This window comes from Mus caroli, chromosome 19, assembly GCF_900094665.2.
Source record: "Mus caroli chromosome 19, CAROLI_EIJ_v1.1, whole genome shotgun sequence".
Lineage (NCBI taxonomy): Eukaryota > Metazoa > Chordata > Mammalia > Rodentia > Muridae > Mus > Mus caroli.
In genome coordinates, this window is record NC_034588.1 from 2,341,380 (window position 1) to 2,356,448 (window position 15,069).

At 52.0% G+C, this 15,069-nt stretch overlaps 2 protein-coding genes across 7 annotated transcripts; one reads left to right on the forward strand and one right to left on the reverse strand.

Moving 5' to 3' along the window:
* The first annotated feature begins 4,108 nt into the window (after nucleotides 1-4,108).
* On the forward strand, nucleotides 4,109-9,904 carry Rnaseh2c (ribonuclease H2 subunit C). Of its 3 annotated transcripts, none has more exons than XM_029472722.1 (4): nucleotides 4,109-4,329; nucleotides 4,442-4,623; nucleotides 4,699-4,818; nucleotides 9,619-9,901. In XM_029472722.1, the coding sequence occupies exons 1-4, from the start codon at nucleotides 4,158-4,160 to the stop codon at nucleotides 9,640-9,642; spliced, it is 498 nt and encodes a 165-aa protein (XP_029328582.1). In that variant the 5' UTR covers nucleotides 4,109-4,157; the 3' UTR covers nucleotides 9,643-9,901. The 3 variants fall into 3 exon arrangements, with proteins under 3 accessions (XP_029328582.1, XP_021007044.1, XP_029328583.1); XM_021151385.2 differs by lacking the exon at nucleotides 9,619-9,901 and adding an exon at nucleotides 5,071-5,186; XM_029472723.1 differs by lacking the exon at nucleotides 4,699-4,818 and having other exon boundaries at nucleotides 4,442-4,640; nucleotides 9,619-9,904.
* Nucleotides 5,262-12,502, reverse strand: Kat5 (lysine acetyltransferase 5). Of its 4 annotated transcripts, XM_021151381.2 has the most exons (14): nucleotides 12,429-12,502; nucleotides 12,263-12,329; nucleotides 11,874-11,942; nucleotides 11,647-11,783; nucleotides 11,205-11,360; nucleotides 11,041-11,115; nucleotides 10,659-10,733; nucleotides 10,135-10,383; nucleotides 9,970-10,059; nucleotides 7,810-7,950; nucleotides 7,636-7,729; nucleotides 6,081-6,240; nucleotides 5,885-5,966; nucleotides 5,262-5,800 (listed from the first exon to the last, which is right to left on the reverse strand). In XM_021151381.2, exons 1-14 carry the CDS (start codon nucleotides 12,438-12,440, stop codon nucleotides 5,666-5,668), a joined length of 1,542 nt encoding a protein of 513 aa, XP_021007040.1. In that variant the 5' UTR covers nucleotides 12,441-12,502; the 3' UTR covers nucleotides 5,262-5,665. The 4 variants fall into 4 exon arrangements, with proteins under 4 accessions (XP_021007040.1, XP_021007043.1, XP_021007039.1 ...); XM_021151384.2 differs by lacking the exon at nucleotides 11,205-11,360; XM_021151380.2 differs by having other exon boundaries at nucleotides 12,263-12,500.
* Nucleotides 12,503-15,069: the final 2,567 nt, after the last annotated feature.

Below are 15,069 nucleotides of genomic sequence, written 5' to 3' on the forward strand. Positions count from 1 at the left end.
ACCAGTGGAGAATGCACAGCTGGAAGTACTTATTGGCCACCAATTTTGCAACATTGTTTGGCAGGTAACACTGAGTCATGGGGGATGGAGATTTCCAAGTCTTGGGGCTCAGACACGTCCAGGGGCAATGTGCTTTTTCCTTGGCCCTGGTCTTGGGCTTGGAGTCATGTTAAGAGCAGGTATTCTTTCCTTGGTCAGTTTCCTCCACATTCCTGTTTACTACTGAGGACTGAAATCAGGGATTGAGAAAGAGGGTGATGACACCATTAAACTACTTCCTACTGTATGGGGGGTGGGCCCCAAAGTCCACGGGGCAAGCTGGATCTTCACCCGCAATGCAGTCTCAGGCCTCTAGCTCTCTAGCCAGGATCTTCACCGGCAATGCAGCCTCAGGCCTCTAGCTCCCTAGCCAGGAGCTGATGATCCTGCCATAGCAACTGATTAAAGGTCTGCTTCAAAGTCTTTTGAACTTGTTGAAGAAATGTACGTAAGAAGTTTCTAAGACAGGGTACAATGAGTAGGATTAGGAAAGCGAGGAGGAAGAAGGCTGATAAAGGAGCATCGAGCTCCATGTGGGACAGCCAAGGAGCTACTGGCCAGAAGCATGGAGCTCTTTATGTTTTTGGAGATCTGTCTGGAGTCATTGGATCTTGTCTTCACTATACTCCATAGGTTGACATAAAGCAACGTTCCTCCGTACAGAAGAGGCAGAGGCCACCCTTGTCCACTGTCAGTAGATCTAATCCTCACTGACTTTGAAGCACCACAGTGGTGACAAGTCTATTTATTTGGTTGGCCTTGGAGAGAGAGGATGATCTGAGCCACCTGTTGGGTTCTCCTCCAGGTACCCTCCCTAATTTTGGAAAAAAGAACACCAGGGCACAAGTCCCAGTTCACCAGGCAGGTAGGCAGTGGTAAATCTGATGCCACAGAAGACAGAGACACTTGGAGCATTCAGGCATAGAGGCTGGAATGTAGTACTGAGGGCCAGGACAGTCTTACAGAAGAATCCCACAACACGTGTCTCTGAGGACAGAGAGCCCACTATATGAAGGAGACAAATGTGGGGGTGATAAGGGGTGGGAGTGATTGTTGGGTCAGAGCAGTTAATGAGATTAGAGAGTCTAGTAGTCCAATGGGCAAGGCCACAAATGGTGGTCATGAGTCTGACCCCAGAGAGACACAGAACCCACATTCACCAGGCAGCCAGGCAGAGTGATAATGATATGCTATGATATGAGGCATATATATATATATATCATATATCATATAGTAGCCGATATGTGGAGGTCAAGGTCTGAAACAAGATGGAGTGACCATGAGGACAGAGAGGTGGGATTGGTGTCATCCAAGAGGGGACATGTTAGGGAGGCAGGAGCCTTTGATGAATATTGGATCCCACCTTCTATGTTTTCTATACTTATATGCTCTGAGAGTAGGGTGCATACTCTTTGTATTTTGAGCGTGCCTGCTGGGTGTCTGCTGAGCAGGTTTGACAGTGACACCCCCCTCCCATCTGGGGTCCCACAGATCTTGAATATAGAGGTGGAAGGACCCTTTCTGTAGTATGTAAAAGCTGAGAGGGGGAATTAGGACGGCTCAGATTTGTTCAATGGTCTCTGCAGGATGGATATGGACATCGTCAGTCAGCTTCTGGTCACTTCTCACATAATCTTCCTATCAGCCATAGAGAAAACAGGCATGCGGCAGGAGTGAAGGAGAAAGGGATAAGGACAGGACTACAGGAAACTGGATAGGTCTTTGACAGCACACTACAGAGCAATTTCCTGTCCCTATTAGGACAGGCTGTTGGTCGGGGGGAGGGTGTCTTGGATGCTAAGCATCCATATATAAGAGCTGTCCTGGTCAGGTGTAGACAGAAAAGAGGAGAGAGCAAGTTTGGATATGAGACCTTTTTGGATTGTTTGTGCAGTGGCAGAAGGTGTTACAGTAGGAGAGGATTTGGAAAATTGAGCATGCCAAGTGGGAGCTGAGATAAGAGAGAAGCACAGGGGGACACAGAGAAGCTGGGAGTGGCAGGGGGACAAGGTCAGAGGCCCCCAAGGAAGCTTCAGTACTTTGCAAGCAGCCCCTGGAGGAGAAAGCAAGGAAACAGGGAGTGGGAGTCCAATAGAGGAAAAGGAGGGCAGGGCTTAATAACTAGAAAACTGCCCACATGATGGAGCCCTGGAGGATGCAGCAGGGAGATGCCCATGTAGTGGACACCTCGGAGGGCATAGCAGGCTCCAGGAGCCGGAGAGTGGACACTTTGGTTAGAGCAGGTGAAGGGAAGAAGCAGTTGAAGAGGTGGACTCTTGAGTTTGGAACCAAATATGATGGGTGGCAGCTGGACGTGGTGGTACATGTCTTTAATCCTAGCACTTGGGAGGCAGAGGCCAGTGGATTTCCTGAGTTCAAACCCAGCCTGGTCTATAGGGCAAGTTTCAGGACAGCCAGGGCTACACAGAAAAACCCTGTCTCAAGAACAAAAACAAAAAACAAAAAACAAAAACAAGTTTTAAAGTCTGTACATGGTTGGTGGCAGAAGTCCGCAGAAAAGATCCATACACATCTTAGCAGAGTCAAATCGGTAGTTTCAGTCAGACCAGATGCTTGTCAGAGCAGCTGAGTCCCTTTGATAGTTGAAAGGTACAGCTAAGAACTATTATTCGGGCTATTGATTAGTGGTTCCGGCTGGGAAAGCCCACTGGAACGTATGAGATGGCTTGACAATGGGTGTAAGGAGGTACAACATGTGCAGTGAGCTGGTGGGACATGTGCAGTGAGCTGGTGGGGCATGTGCAGTGTGAGCTGGTGGGATGTGCAGTGAGCTGGTGGGGCATGTGCAGTGTGAGCTGGTGGGATGTGCAGTGAGCTGGTGGGGCATGTGCAGTGTGAGCTGGTGGGGCATGTGCAGTGAGCTGGTGGGACATGTGCAGTGTGAGCTGGTGGGACATGTGCAGTGAGCTGGTGGGAATTGTGCAGTGAGCTGGTGGGAATTGTGCAGTGTGAGCTGGTGGAGCATGTGCAGTGTGAGCTGGTGGGAAATACATTGCAGCTGGAAGGATTGCTTGGAGACCAACTTTGAAATATTATTTGCTGGAATCTCCAAGTCTTAAGGCATGGAGACTGGCCAGGGGCTGGGTGTTTCCCTTGAGGTTTGAGCAGCCAGGCCCTGCCCTCAAGACTTCTCTAATCATTATGTCCAGCCCCACTGGAAATTAACCAGGCCCTGCCTTAAGGAAAAAAAACAAGCCAGGCATGGTGGCACACGCCTTTGATCCCAGCACTCGAGAGGCAGAGGCAAGCAGATTTCTGAGTTCGAGGCCAGCCTGGTCTACAAAGTGAGTTCCAGGACAGCCAGGGCTACACAGAAAAAACCTGTCTCAAACAAACGAACAAAAAAAGAAAAGAAAAAACAAAACAACAAAACCCACACAAGATGAAGCCACAGATTGCATCAGTCCCTGAGCTGCCCCAACATCAGGTCGCAAAATCCCTCCATTCTCAGAGCACTCTGGATAGTTCTGCCCCAGCTCCAAAAACCCTCCTGCTCAGTTCTTTGCTGCTTCTGATCAGAGACAGCCGCCTTCCCTCCCGTCTTTTCCAATAACTCTCTTATGCGAGGTTTGTTGTAGGATGTGATTTCGTAGTATTTTTGGCTCCCAACTGCCAGGATACCTTTCTCCTCAGAGCTGTAACATTTACACTGGTTTTAGAGTCAAGTCAGGGGTCGGGTGTTCTTTCTTTGGCCCTTTTTCCCTACAGGATGGTAGGTGCTTAATATGTCCAAGGCCCTGAGTCCAATCCTCATCACCAGCAAAAATAGTTTGTCAGACAAACTATTTAAATAGAACTCTTCTAGGAATCCGTTTAGTTTTTTGTTGTTGTTTGCTTGCTTTCAAACAACAAAAACCATAAAAATATTAGGGCTGGGTGGGCACGGTGGCGCAAGCTAAACCCCAGCACTGGGAAGTGGAGGCACAAGAAGGAGATCACACTTAAAGACTTGAGCACAGGAAGGCGGGTGCTTACAGAGAACAGCCAGAGAAAAGACTACGATTCCCATAAGGCTCTGCATCTAGTGTGCTCGGTCTCCCGACAGGCCCTGCGTTCCTCACCCGCCAGCTTTTGCCTGAACCTTACAAGCTTCTGAGATGAAGAACCCGGAGGAAGCGGCGGACGGGAAGCAGCGTATTCACCTGCGCCCTGGCTCGCTGCGGGGCGCCGCACCGGCTAAGCTGCACCTCCTGCCCTGCGACGTTCTGGCCAGCCGGCCCGCCCTGGTAGATCGCTTCTTCACGCCCGCCGTCCGCCACGATGCAGACGGTGAGTCCGAGCAGGCCCCGCGGCTCTCGGGCTTCGTGGTCCGCGGCGGACGCCACCGGTACATCCTCCCGTGGCCAGGCCGGCCTGATGGCTTTGCATGTCCCTCCTGCAGGGCTACAGGTGTCGTTTCGCGGTCGCGGCCTGCGGGGCGAGGAGGTAGCTGTGCCGCCAGGGTTTGCGGGATTCGTGATGGTGACGGAGGAGAAGGGAGAGGGGTTGATAGGGAAACTGAACTTCCCCCGGGACGCGGAGGACAAAGCGGACGAGGCGCAGGAGCCGCTGGAGCGGGACTTCGTGAGCAAAGGGAGATGGTAGGTTTGGGGTGAGGGCAGTAGCTGCTGTCCCGAGTCTGAACCCGGCCTTTTCCAGGATCGCCTTATGGGGGCCACCGGCAGCTTCAGCCATTTCACCTTGTGGGGTCTGGAAACGGTCCCGGGTCCAGATGCCAAAGTGCATAGGGCCCTAGGTTGGCCCAGCCTCGCAGCAGCGGTACGTATACAGGAGCCCTTTTCCTCCTCAGACTTGGTCAGTCCTTCTATCTGATTTGAATAGTGTCTCTAGTGATTTGGGGGCTTTAGGGCAATAAACACCACGGGGATCATGGCTCCGGAGGCCCAGACTACGGAGTGGTGGGAGGCATTCTCCACTTTCTCTTAGACGGGGCTATCACCCTGAGCAGCTGAGTCCCCACCCAACTGCTGTGTATTATAAGTCACAAAGTAGAAGTGACTCCTGTTGCAGATTCACGCCCAGGTCCCTGAGGACTGAGAACCAGATCAGGAGAATGACAGTCACAGATCCCTTCTCACCACTTTGGAGCAACTGTTTCTATCCCAATAAATGAGATCTTCACAATGCCTGAGTCTGTGGGCACCTTAGCACCCTGAAGCTGGCATTGCATGGCACCCAGTGTGGTAAGAACTCCTGATAACTCTGCCTATATAAACAATTTATTTCTGGGGGCAAGAGGGGCCAGAACTTTGCAACCAGCGCCCACCCCACCCTCCAGCTCCTCCTTTATAAAAGAAATTTTTACAATCACCGGTCCTGTACAGAATGCTCCCCACCCATCTTAATGTACACAGCTGCCTGGATCCCTCTGGTCCACGTGTTCAGAGCAGACCTGGGCCAATAAGACAGCTATCCTCAGAGTTGGCCTAGGCCTGAGCTTGCCTTGGCACTGGCCACTAGTGGGCCCCTCCTAGGCCTCTTCTCCTCTTGGGTCTGTCCTTCGGCCTGTCTCGCTTTGCGTGCCTCTTCGAAGCTCAAATGGGACAAGACAGGGTGCCAGCCATGGTTCGGCCGGCTCTCATGGTATTGCAATGGGTAGTGTGTGTCACCACTTTCCTCTCTTGCTCCAGTCTTTGGGAGTGAAGTGCAGACACTTGGAGTCAATCCGAAGGAGCCGCTTGAGCATAGCCCGCTCATGCCCATCCACGATGTCTTCTGACAGAGTTAGGATATACTGGCCCTGAGCAAGAGATAGAGCCAGCTCATGTCAGCTCAGAGCCTGCATCCCATATTCCTCGTCTATCCCCTGAGCATGCCTCCTAACCTTGTAGTAATTGATGAGATTGAGGTACTGCAGTGTGGAGATGACATCTTCTTTCTTGATACTAGTGATTTCACTGATCTCACTGTGGGGGTGGAAGTGGGGGAAAGTTCAGTCCTCTGAAGGTATTCATCTGTCCCCAGAAACCCCAGGAACAGACAGACCATACCACAACCCCCAGGTGGGCATTTGGGCTCACTTGATGGTGATCTGTGGCCTCTCCCCGCTCTCCGACTTCAGCCCCATCAGGATCTCCAAGATGGTTTGGGACCAGTAACTTCGGTAGGATAGGAGGCCAAGATCTGACAGGGGTTTCTCAGGAGTTCCTGTCTTCCCTTCTACTTTCGAGAGTTCATAGCCTAAAGTAATAGAGCACAGGAGGCGGAGTAAGCGTCACATGTACACGGCAGCTTATGAGGAAGGAGAGGGGCTGTGGAGCTGGGCTGCCTGCCTGCCTGCCTGCCTCTCACTTACTCTTGGTGTGGACCAGCAGCTTCCCTGTCTGCAGTGTTGGGGCCAAAGGCTAGAAGAGCAGCTCTGGTTGGGTACTTGTCAGCCAGTGAAGGCTGCTGGGATGGGTCACTGCCCTGCTAGCCTGTGTCTGGGTGTATGGCAGTAGTGATGGAGCCCTTTGTGGTCTGAGGACACGGGGACCTTTCCAATGTCCTCAGTTTAGCTGTGATCCTGGGAACGTCAGCTGCTCTCAGCAGAATGGGCAGGGTGCTTAAGGACATAATAGGAACGGATGGGGGCTCCTCAGAGCCAGGTACCTGACCCTTGGTGGCCCTTTCCCTGACCTGTGTTGACCACTAGGCACTGTTAGACAGTCTCTGAGACTGTTAGGCCTCAATGAGCCGACAGCTCTTTATGTCCCCGTTAGTTTGGAGACCCTTCCTTCCCCTCAGCTCTACTGGCCTCGTGATGATCCGAGCACTCTCAGCTCCTGGCTGAATCTCTACTGGGAGTCTCACCCTCTTTGCTCAAGCACCCTTGGACAAGAGGGGCGGGAGAGGCTGGTGTCAGGGTCCACACAGTTGACAGCCCCACAAGTCCACTGGAAGCCATATTTGCCTCTAGTTAAGAAGTGTGGACAAGGGTTGCCTCCCTTCCCTTTTATCAGTCTGTTGGCATTTGTGTGTCCTACTGGGCAAAAGCAGGCACATCTTCATGGTTTGCCCTGGGTTTCCTTTCTCCTGCTCTAATCGAGAAGATACTCCAAACAGATCATGACTTCGAGCAGTGAGACATCCATGTTTTCACCAGCAAAAAAGCTAAAGCGTCTTCCCTGACCCCTGGGTTAAATGAATGGGCTGGGCTGGATGTCAGAGTTAAGCATCCGTGTCCTCAAAAGAGGCCAAAGCCTGCTGCGGTTCTGAAAGACTAGCCTTACAAAGAACCAGACACAACTCTGTCTTGTAGTGGTTGTGCGCCTTTTGGAATACCTACTGCCCGCAAGGCTCAGGCACAGCCAGTGGTCCTTGACCAAACTGTTCAGAGTGCACATCAAAGGTGAACATGAGGAGCTACCCATGCTGCTCAGAGCTCCAGATGGGAAAAGCTGGGTGGCTCACAGGCCTTTAGCCAAAGAGAAAGTAGATGCTGGAACCTACTCCAGGAAACAGGGCAGTCAACTGAGGAAAGGACCTTGGTAGAGTCTCCTTTATTTCTGGCGGGTCTCCTAGTGACTGGGTTTTCTGCATGTGAAGCACAGATGAGGATACACCCACACAGGCTGTCAGGCAGCACATACTCACTGAACTCAATAAGCAGCTTGCCGTAGCCCCGGCGCTGGTAGGGAGGCAGGGTCAAGATGCAGGCCACATTGTAATCCTCTGTGGATTCCTTTTCCTGGAGTAGAGTGGGTGGGTTTTAAAGAATGCCAGGCTTGGGGCAAGGCCGAGGGAGGGACAGCCTGGATGGGTGCTGACCTTGGAGAAGTAGCCCACGATGTGGAAGCCTTTGCAGTCATACTCCGTCATCACATAGAAGAGGAAGGGGTCTGTGTCATAGTACAGTGTTTTGTGGTCCAGGAAACACTTGGCCAGAAGACACAGGTTTTGTGAGTAACTCTGTAAAGGAAAAAACCTGCCCGTCAATCCTCTGGGGTACTGTTGAGTTAACCTGTATTATGCCACGTGTGGCTGCAGATGTGCCTGGACACAACATGCACACCCAAGGCAGGAACCTCTTGGGAGTCTGTTCTCCTTCCACTACAGGTTCTAAGAGGGAACTCAGGTGGCCAGGCTTGTGTGACAATCACTGCTACCCACTGAGCCATCTCAAGGGCTCTGAGGAGCATTCTTTGTGCTGTTCCAGTTGAGAGGGTCGAGCTTCCCTCCCAGGGCCCTGACCCACCCCAGCAGTTATCACCAATTATCACCACTGCTGAGATCAGTGCTACTTCTTACGTCGCCAGAAACCTACATACTAATGTCCAACTGCCTGCCCCTGGGTGAGCTATATAGCTTCCACATACTCAGCCAAGCCTGCCCTGGACCTACATTGCCTTCTGTTCAACTTAACAATAGTCATTATTTCCAAGGCAGGAATGGTAGTATATACCTATAACCTCAGCACTTAGGAGGCAGAGGCAGATACAAGTTTGGAATCAGTCAGCTAAGGATACATAGTGAGATTTTTTTTTTTAAGTTTCCAAATTTGGACTCAGCGTCAGGAGAGAAGCTCTACCCACATGGCTGTTCTTCAGTCTGGGTGTCAGAACCCTAGTGCTCTAGCCACAGTGAGCCTTCCTGGGAACGGGTCTGCTATTCTCCAGTGGAGATTTAAGGAACTGCCGGCCTCAAGGATTTTCCCTACTGTACTCTGAACTGGCTCCCTTATCACACATGACTCCTAGAGGAATCTGACAGCTTTGCAACTGCTGGTCTTCCACTCAAACACTGCACTTAATGCAGAACGACGTGGAGCTTTGTTTTTTCCTCTTGAAGAAGCTCCTCTTCAAGTCAGCTCCCAAACCACTCCAGGTACCTGCCTCTCTCCCTCAGCACCATGGAGGCCTTAACCACTCCAGGTACCTGCCTCTCTCCCTCTGCACCCCGGAGGCCTTAACCACTCCAGGTACCTGCCTCTCTCCCTCTGTACCCCGGAGGCCTTAACCACTCCAGGTACCTGCCTCTCTCCCTCTGCACCCCGGAGGCCTTAAAAAGTGTGTATCTCAAGGACCTCCACACTTGTCACCTAGAGAAACCCAAACCTGCTCCTCCCCACTGATCTTGTTCCTGTCACCTGACCTTTGACCTTCTCCCATCACCTCTTCTTTTCCATTTTCTTTTTGCATGCATTTCCTGGTACATCAGTGCCTGCATGTCTGAACCCAACTGCTTAGAACTATCTAAGTATGTTCTCTCAGATATCTCCAGGCTCACAGGTTAACCTGCAAACTATTTCAAAGCAGATCTGACTGTATTAGCCCTGGCTGGCCTGGAACTCCCTATAAACCAGCAGAGACCCACCTGCTTCCGCTTCCTGAATGCTGGGAATAAAGGATGTGCCAGCACACACAACCAAAGATCCTTTTTTTATTTGGTTTTGAGAAAGGACCTTACTATGCTGTTCAGACTATCCATGAATGTCAACTCCTGTAGCATCGGCTTCCTGGATGCTGTGATTATAAACACACCACCGTGCTGGGCCAAACTGTTCTTTAACTGCCTCTAGCTTTATACTTGACCTTCGCTGCCTTACTTTCTTTTGTTTTCTGCTTTGGTTCCGGATAGCTCCGGTGGCTGGCGACTCATTAGACCCCTGACTGACCTTGGACTCAGGAGTTTTGTGAGTGCTGGGATGATAGGCACACACACCTCCAAGCTCTGATGACGCTTCCTGCGAACCCTGCTGACCCCCTCTGTTACTGGGATCTGAGTAGCTGTCATGTCTGCTCTGCCCTGACAGTGACCTCTCAGGAAAGGAAATTTCTCCAAATCCCAGTTTTCTGTACATTCCCTGCTCTGTGTCAAGAATTCAATAAACACAGTGAACTGATCATAGCCAGAATGGTCAACTATTCTGAGCAGGAAAAGGTTGTTCATATGACTTACTCTATCCCCAGCCACGCCCAAGCCACTAACCTTGTTTTTCCGTCCATCAATCTCAAAAAAGGAGATGGTGCCCTTGCGGTAAATTTCATTGCCTGGAGGGTGCCGAAGATCACATTTGGTCTAAGGACAAAAGGAGGATCAGGTGGGGACTGGTGAGGGTACACTGGATAGGCAGCCTCCCAAGACCCCTCATACCAAGTGGCGTTGCAGACACTTGAGGCTACGGCCATATTTGAGGCAAAATTCGCACAGGTAGAGGACAGGTAGCGTGGTAAGCTCTTGTGGGTACGGGGAGAAGTACCACGGCTTGAGGCGGTGCCGGCCAAGCTCAATACACTCAATGTTCTTCATCCGGGTGACAATGTCGTCGTGGCTCCGGTCAGACACCAGACTGCCAGTCATGCGTGGTGCTGACGGTATTCCATCTGAGCTGTCCTGAGAATCCTGCCCAAGGCAGATGGCAAATACTAGATGATAGCAGTTAAGCAGAACGGGGTGCACAGCACTGCCATTGGTTTCTTCCTGCAAGTCTAACATCAGCTAAGGGCAAAGCACGGCAACCTCCACTTCCAGAGTTAACCGAGCCTGAGAAACTGAGAGCCCAAGGGTTCCTCTGCTTGGCGCCCAACCACCACCCTCCCTGCCTAACGCCTCACCGAGTGAACACCATGCCCAAGCCCTTTCCCGGCTTCCCTCTTCCTCTGCTACTCAAGACCCACCTCATCAGTGCCCAAGCAATTAGATTTCCGCTTGCGTCCAGGCTGGGCTGCCACTGCCCTACGGGCTGATCCATTCTGTGGACAAGACAGAAGAGAGAGAGTGACCGTGAGATGACCCTGGAGGAGGATGCTAGACAGCAAGGAAGAAGAGGGGAAGCCCAGGCGGGCTGTTGGGGTGGCTCAGTGGTTAAGAGCCCCGATCTTCCAGAGGATTTCCTGGGTTCTGTTCCCAGGACCCACAGAGTGGCTCACGGCCATCTCTAACTCCAGTTTCAGGGGCTCCAAGGCCCTCTTCTGGCCACCTGCACCAGGCATGCAAGTAGAACACATGCATAACACAGACAAAACATTCAGACACATGAAGAAAGCCTGGAAGACTCACCTGAGGGAAAACTGAGGCTGGGGCTGTCTCGCTGGGCACTGGGGTTGCTGGTGAGACCACCTCCACCTTCCGTTTCTGCAGGGAGAGACCAGGAAAGGTGGGTCAGAGGGAAGAGAAGGTGGGACCTGAGAAGAAAGCAAGGTCCCTGGAATCGCTGAGGGTACCGTTGAGCGGTGGTTGGGTTGCAGGCAGGAGCTGGAGGAGAGCGGCTGGTCAGGCTCGCCACCTGGGATGGCCTCCCGCTCCTTGGGCAGGTTGAAGCGGAGTGTGATCTGGACCGGGATTGGCAAGGTCTTCCCGCTGGCCTGGGCGGAGGCCGGCTGCAGAGATAGGTCCAGGGTCTTCCTCTGGGGTGGGGATGGTGGTGGGATGGCGAAGGGGAGGATGGGCCCCTCAGCATGGAATGATCGAATCCCACCCTCTGCCTTCTCTAAAGCAAGGCAGTACTGGACTCTGGAAGCTACGCCTGCAACTTGGTCCCCATCCTTTGCAAGCTGAAGCCATGGCAGAAGAATGCTGCCTCCTGCCCATTCAGGAACCCCTGAGGCCAAGAGATGCAAGAAGGAAGAGGCAGGAGAGAAAAGATGAAATGGGGGACCTACTCACCACCTCTCTTTCGGGAGAGCCGGGGCGGGACCCAGGAAGTCCGTTCTTGGTAGGTGTCTTGGCCTCTTTCTTGGGAAATTGGATCTTCTTTAAGTCCAGCCGCTCGTGAGTCACCCATTCATCCAGACGTTTGTTGACTGCAGCAGTGAAAACGGCTCAGGAAGGAATGCCAGAGGCTGCCCTTAACCCTCTCCAGCAACCCCACTCCATCCAGGCCCAGGACTCACAGTCAATGTAATGGACATAGAAAAGCTTTCGGCCACTGATGTCCTTCACGCTCAGGATCTCAGCCAGGGCTATGGGAACCACACAGAGAGGGGGTCTTAGCCAGGGCAGGTCAGGAGACTCCACCCTTCGACCTGAATCCCACCTCCAGGCTGGAGGCCTGTGTCCCAGCACTCAGAAGGGCTGGTTCAAGACCCCTTTAGTCACCAAGTGACACCTCTCTCCAAGCCCCGCCCGGATCATCTCCGTACGTCCAAAAGCCACGCCCCTCCTCCCGAGTATCTGCGACCGCCCCGGGATTGCAGAAGCCCCTCCCCCTCCCGTGCGATCGTTGACTCCCTCCCGCCCCTCGCCCTCAGGTTCCTTGGACCCGCCCCCCGACGTCACTCACGCCACTCATCTTCGTTGTCCTGGTTGCGCCGCAGCACGGGCAGGCGGCAGCCCTCGATTATCTCCCCCTGGGGAGACAGCGCGGCGCCAGGGTCGGCTACTGGGGGGCCTCGGGCTCTACCCACCTCCCCTGGCTCCCTCCGCCCCGCCCCGGGCACCGGACTCACCACCTCCGCCATCTTCCCTCCCTCCACTGCCACTTCCGGCCCCTCTGGGAGACGTCACTTCCGGAGCTGAGTGCGCTATAGGCCCGAGCCCCTTGAAGCTGTTTGAGAGGGAAACACTTGAGAATCACTGCTAGCTGGTTGGTAGCAAAGAGCCGGCCCGTTTGGGGAATGGAAGAGCAGGGCGTTGTAAGCCTGAGGCCAAGTACTAGATGGAATCCCCGCTCCTCGCACAGCGATTGGAGGAACGCCGAGTCTGTCACGTGACGCCCACCGGGTGCGACGCCGGTCACTCAGATCATGTTTAGGCTTTGTCTAGAGGCAGTGTTCTGGCGAGCCTCTTAGTGGCAGTGTGAGGTGTCACCCTGAGTAAGAAGCTAAGGAGTGGGGTTTCGGACCCTGGGGAGTCAGTAGACCTGAAGGGATTTAGACATCCACCCAGATGTCTGCATAAGATTGCACAGGCCTGGGGGCTTAGCAAGATTTTTCCGTTAATACTGGATTTCTATTTTAAAGATAGTATATATGTGGCTGTATACATGGAAGGTTCAAAATTCCAGTAGGCATTCAATCAACAAGAATGGATGTCTCAGTTGGTCTCATTATACATCAGAATCCCAAAGAAGTAGGCGCCAATGACAGTGAAGGAGCAGACTTGTCAACGAGAGTGAGAGCAAGTAGGCAAAGAGTAAAAGCAGCCTGGCGGTGGTGGCAGAGGCAGGCGAATCTCTATGAGTTGAGGCCAGTGTTGTCTACAGAGTCAGTTCCAGGACAAGTGGAGCTACACAGAGAAGCCCTGCCCTGGGGGTGGCGGGGAGGAAAGTCTTGTTTCCTGTCTTTCTTTTAGTTTCCTGCAGAAGGTGCATCTTCTGACTTTGAATAACATGAATAGGTTTGAATAACAAAGGTGTGTTCTCCCTCCTCAAAGATGTGGACTCAAAGTGGATCTTCCACCAAGCCTGCTTCCCAGCACTGGGGAGGCAGAGGCAGGCCTGCTCTACAGAGCAAGTTCCAAGACACCCAGGGCTACACTGAGAAATCCTCTTAAAAACACAAAGCAGTGGGTTTTCCCACTTCAGAGTAGGCAAAATTGTTCATGTATGTGTTCTTCCATTTTTGGGTTTTAGTGAAATCCAGATGTAGTCAAATGGACAACCAAAAATAACTATCACAGATATTGATAACGTGCCTAAGGGGTGTAGTGGGGCCCTTTAGCCTTTCTTCTAAGTGTTCCTAGTTTAAATGGTTTGGGTCCATTTGGCCACTTTGAGTTTATGTACAGAAGTAAAGGAGGGGTCTTGCTTTCGTCGCAGGAGCATTAATAATAACACTTGGATTTGATCTGTGTGGAAAGTATGTTCAGCATAAGAAGTACTGAAAAGCCAATAGGCCTTTTGTTATTATTTGTTCTGAGGTGAAGTCTCACTGTGTGGCCCTGCTTGGCCTGGGACTTGTCACGAGGATGACCACAGGCATATGACAGCACACGGCATTTTTCTCTCTGGTGAGTTCTGAGTTGTGCCATCTTTCAGAACGTCCAGTCTTCCCCTAAGGAACTGAAGCATCACCAGTGTTACTCACAGACGTGGGGCCAGTGCTGCTTTGGCTCCGTGAGGCTTTTTTTTATGTATATGTCTGTTCACCTGAGTGTGCATGCATCCGTTACACACAGAGCCTGTGAAGGAGGCATTGCACCACCATGTGGGTGCTGGGAACTGAACCCCAGTCTTTTTTTTTTTTAAGATTTATTTATTTATTATATGTAAGTACACTGTAGCTGTCTTCAGACACTCCAGAAGAGGACGCCAGATCTCGTTACGGACGGATGGTTGTGAGCCACCATGTGGTTGCTGGGAATCGAACTCAGGACCTTTGGAATAGTAGTAAGTGCTCTTAACCACTGAGCCTTCTCTCCAGCCTTTGTAATTATGTACACATATGTATCCAAGTGTGGTTTTGTTCTTCTGAGTGCAAGTGCCCCTGGAGTCTAGAAAAGGGGGTTGGAGCGCCTGGAGCTGGAACTGGTTGTAAACTTCCCAGAGTGCATGCTGAGAGTACAGTCATCAATCACCAAGTCATCTCCAGGTCTTCTAACAAATTCTTTTATATAAAAGTCACACAATTCCTCCTTCATCGTACGTACTTCTCTCTGCTTTCTGTAAGGTCAGTGTGGGTCATTCTCCCCCCCCCCCCCAAGACAGGGTTTCTCTGTATAGCCCTGGCTGTCCTGGAACTCACTCTGTAGACCAGGCTGGCCTCGAACTCAGAAATCTGCCTACCTCTGCCTCCCGAGTGCTGGGATTAAAGGCACACGCCCGGCCTGGGTCACTCTTTAACATCATAAACCCTTGCACTGTGGGGATTTGTTTGTTTGCCACTGTCTCCTCAGCACCACTAGCAGATTGCCTAGCTCATGTTTATTGCCTACCACAGGCCCAAGAGACACTGAATGAGCACGTGAAGCATGGATGCCCACGCTGATGTCCAGAGCTTTCAGGAGCCTAAATCCAAGCAAAGCTACTGGCACACATTAAAAAGGGGGGTTGTTTTTTGTTTTTTAATTCTACATGTCTGGGTGTTTTGCCTCATGTGTATCTGTGCCTCATGCCTGCCTGGTGCCAGCAAAGAGAGACTGGATTTAAAG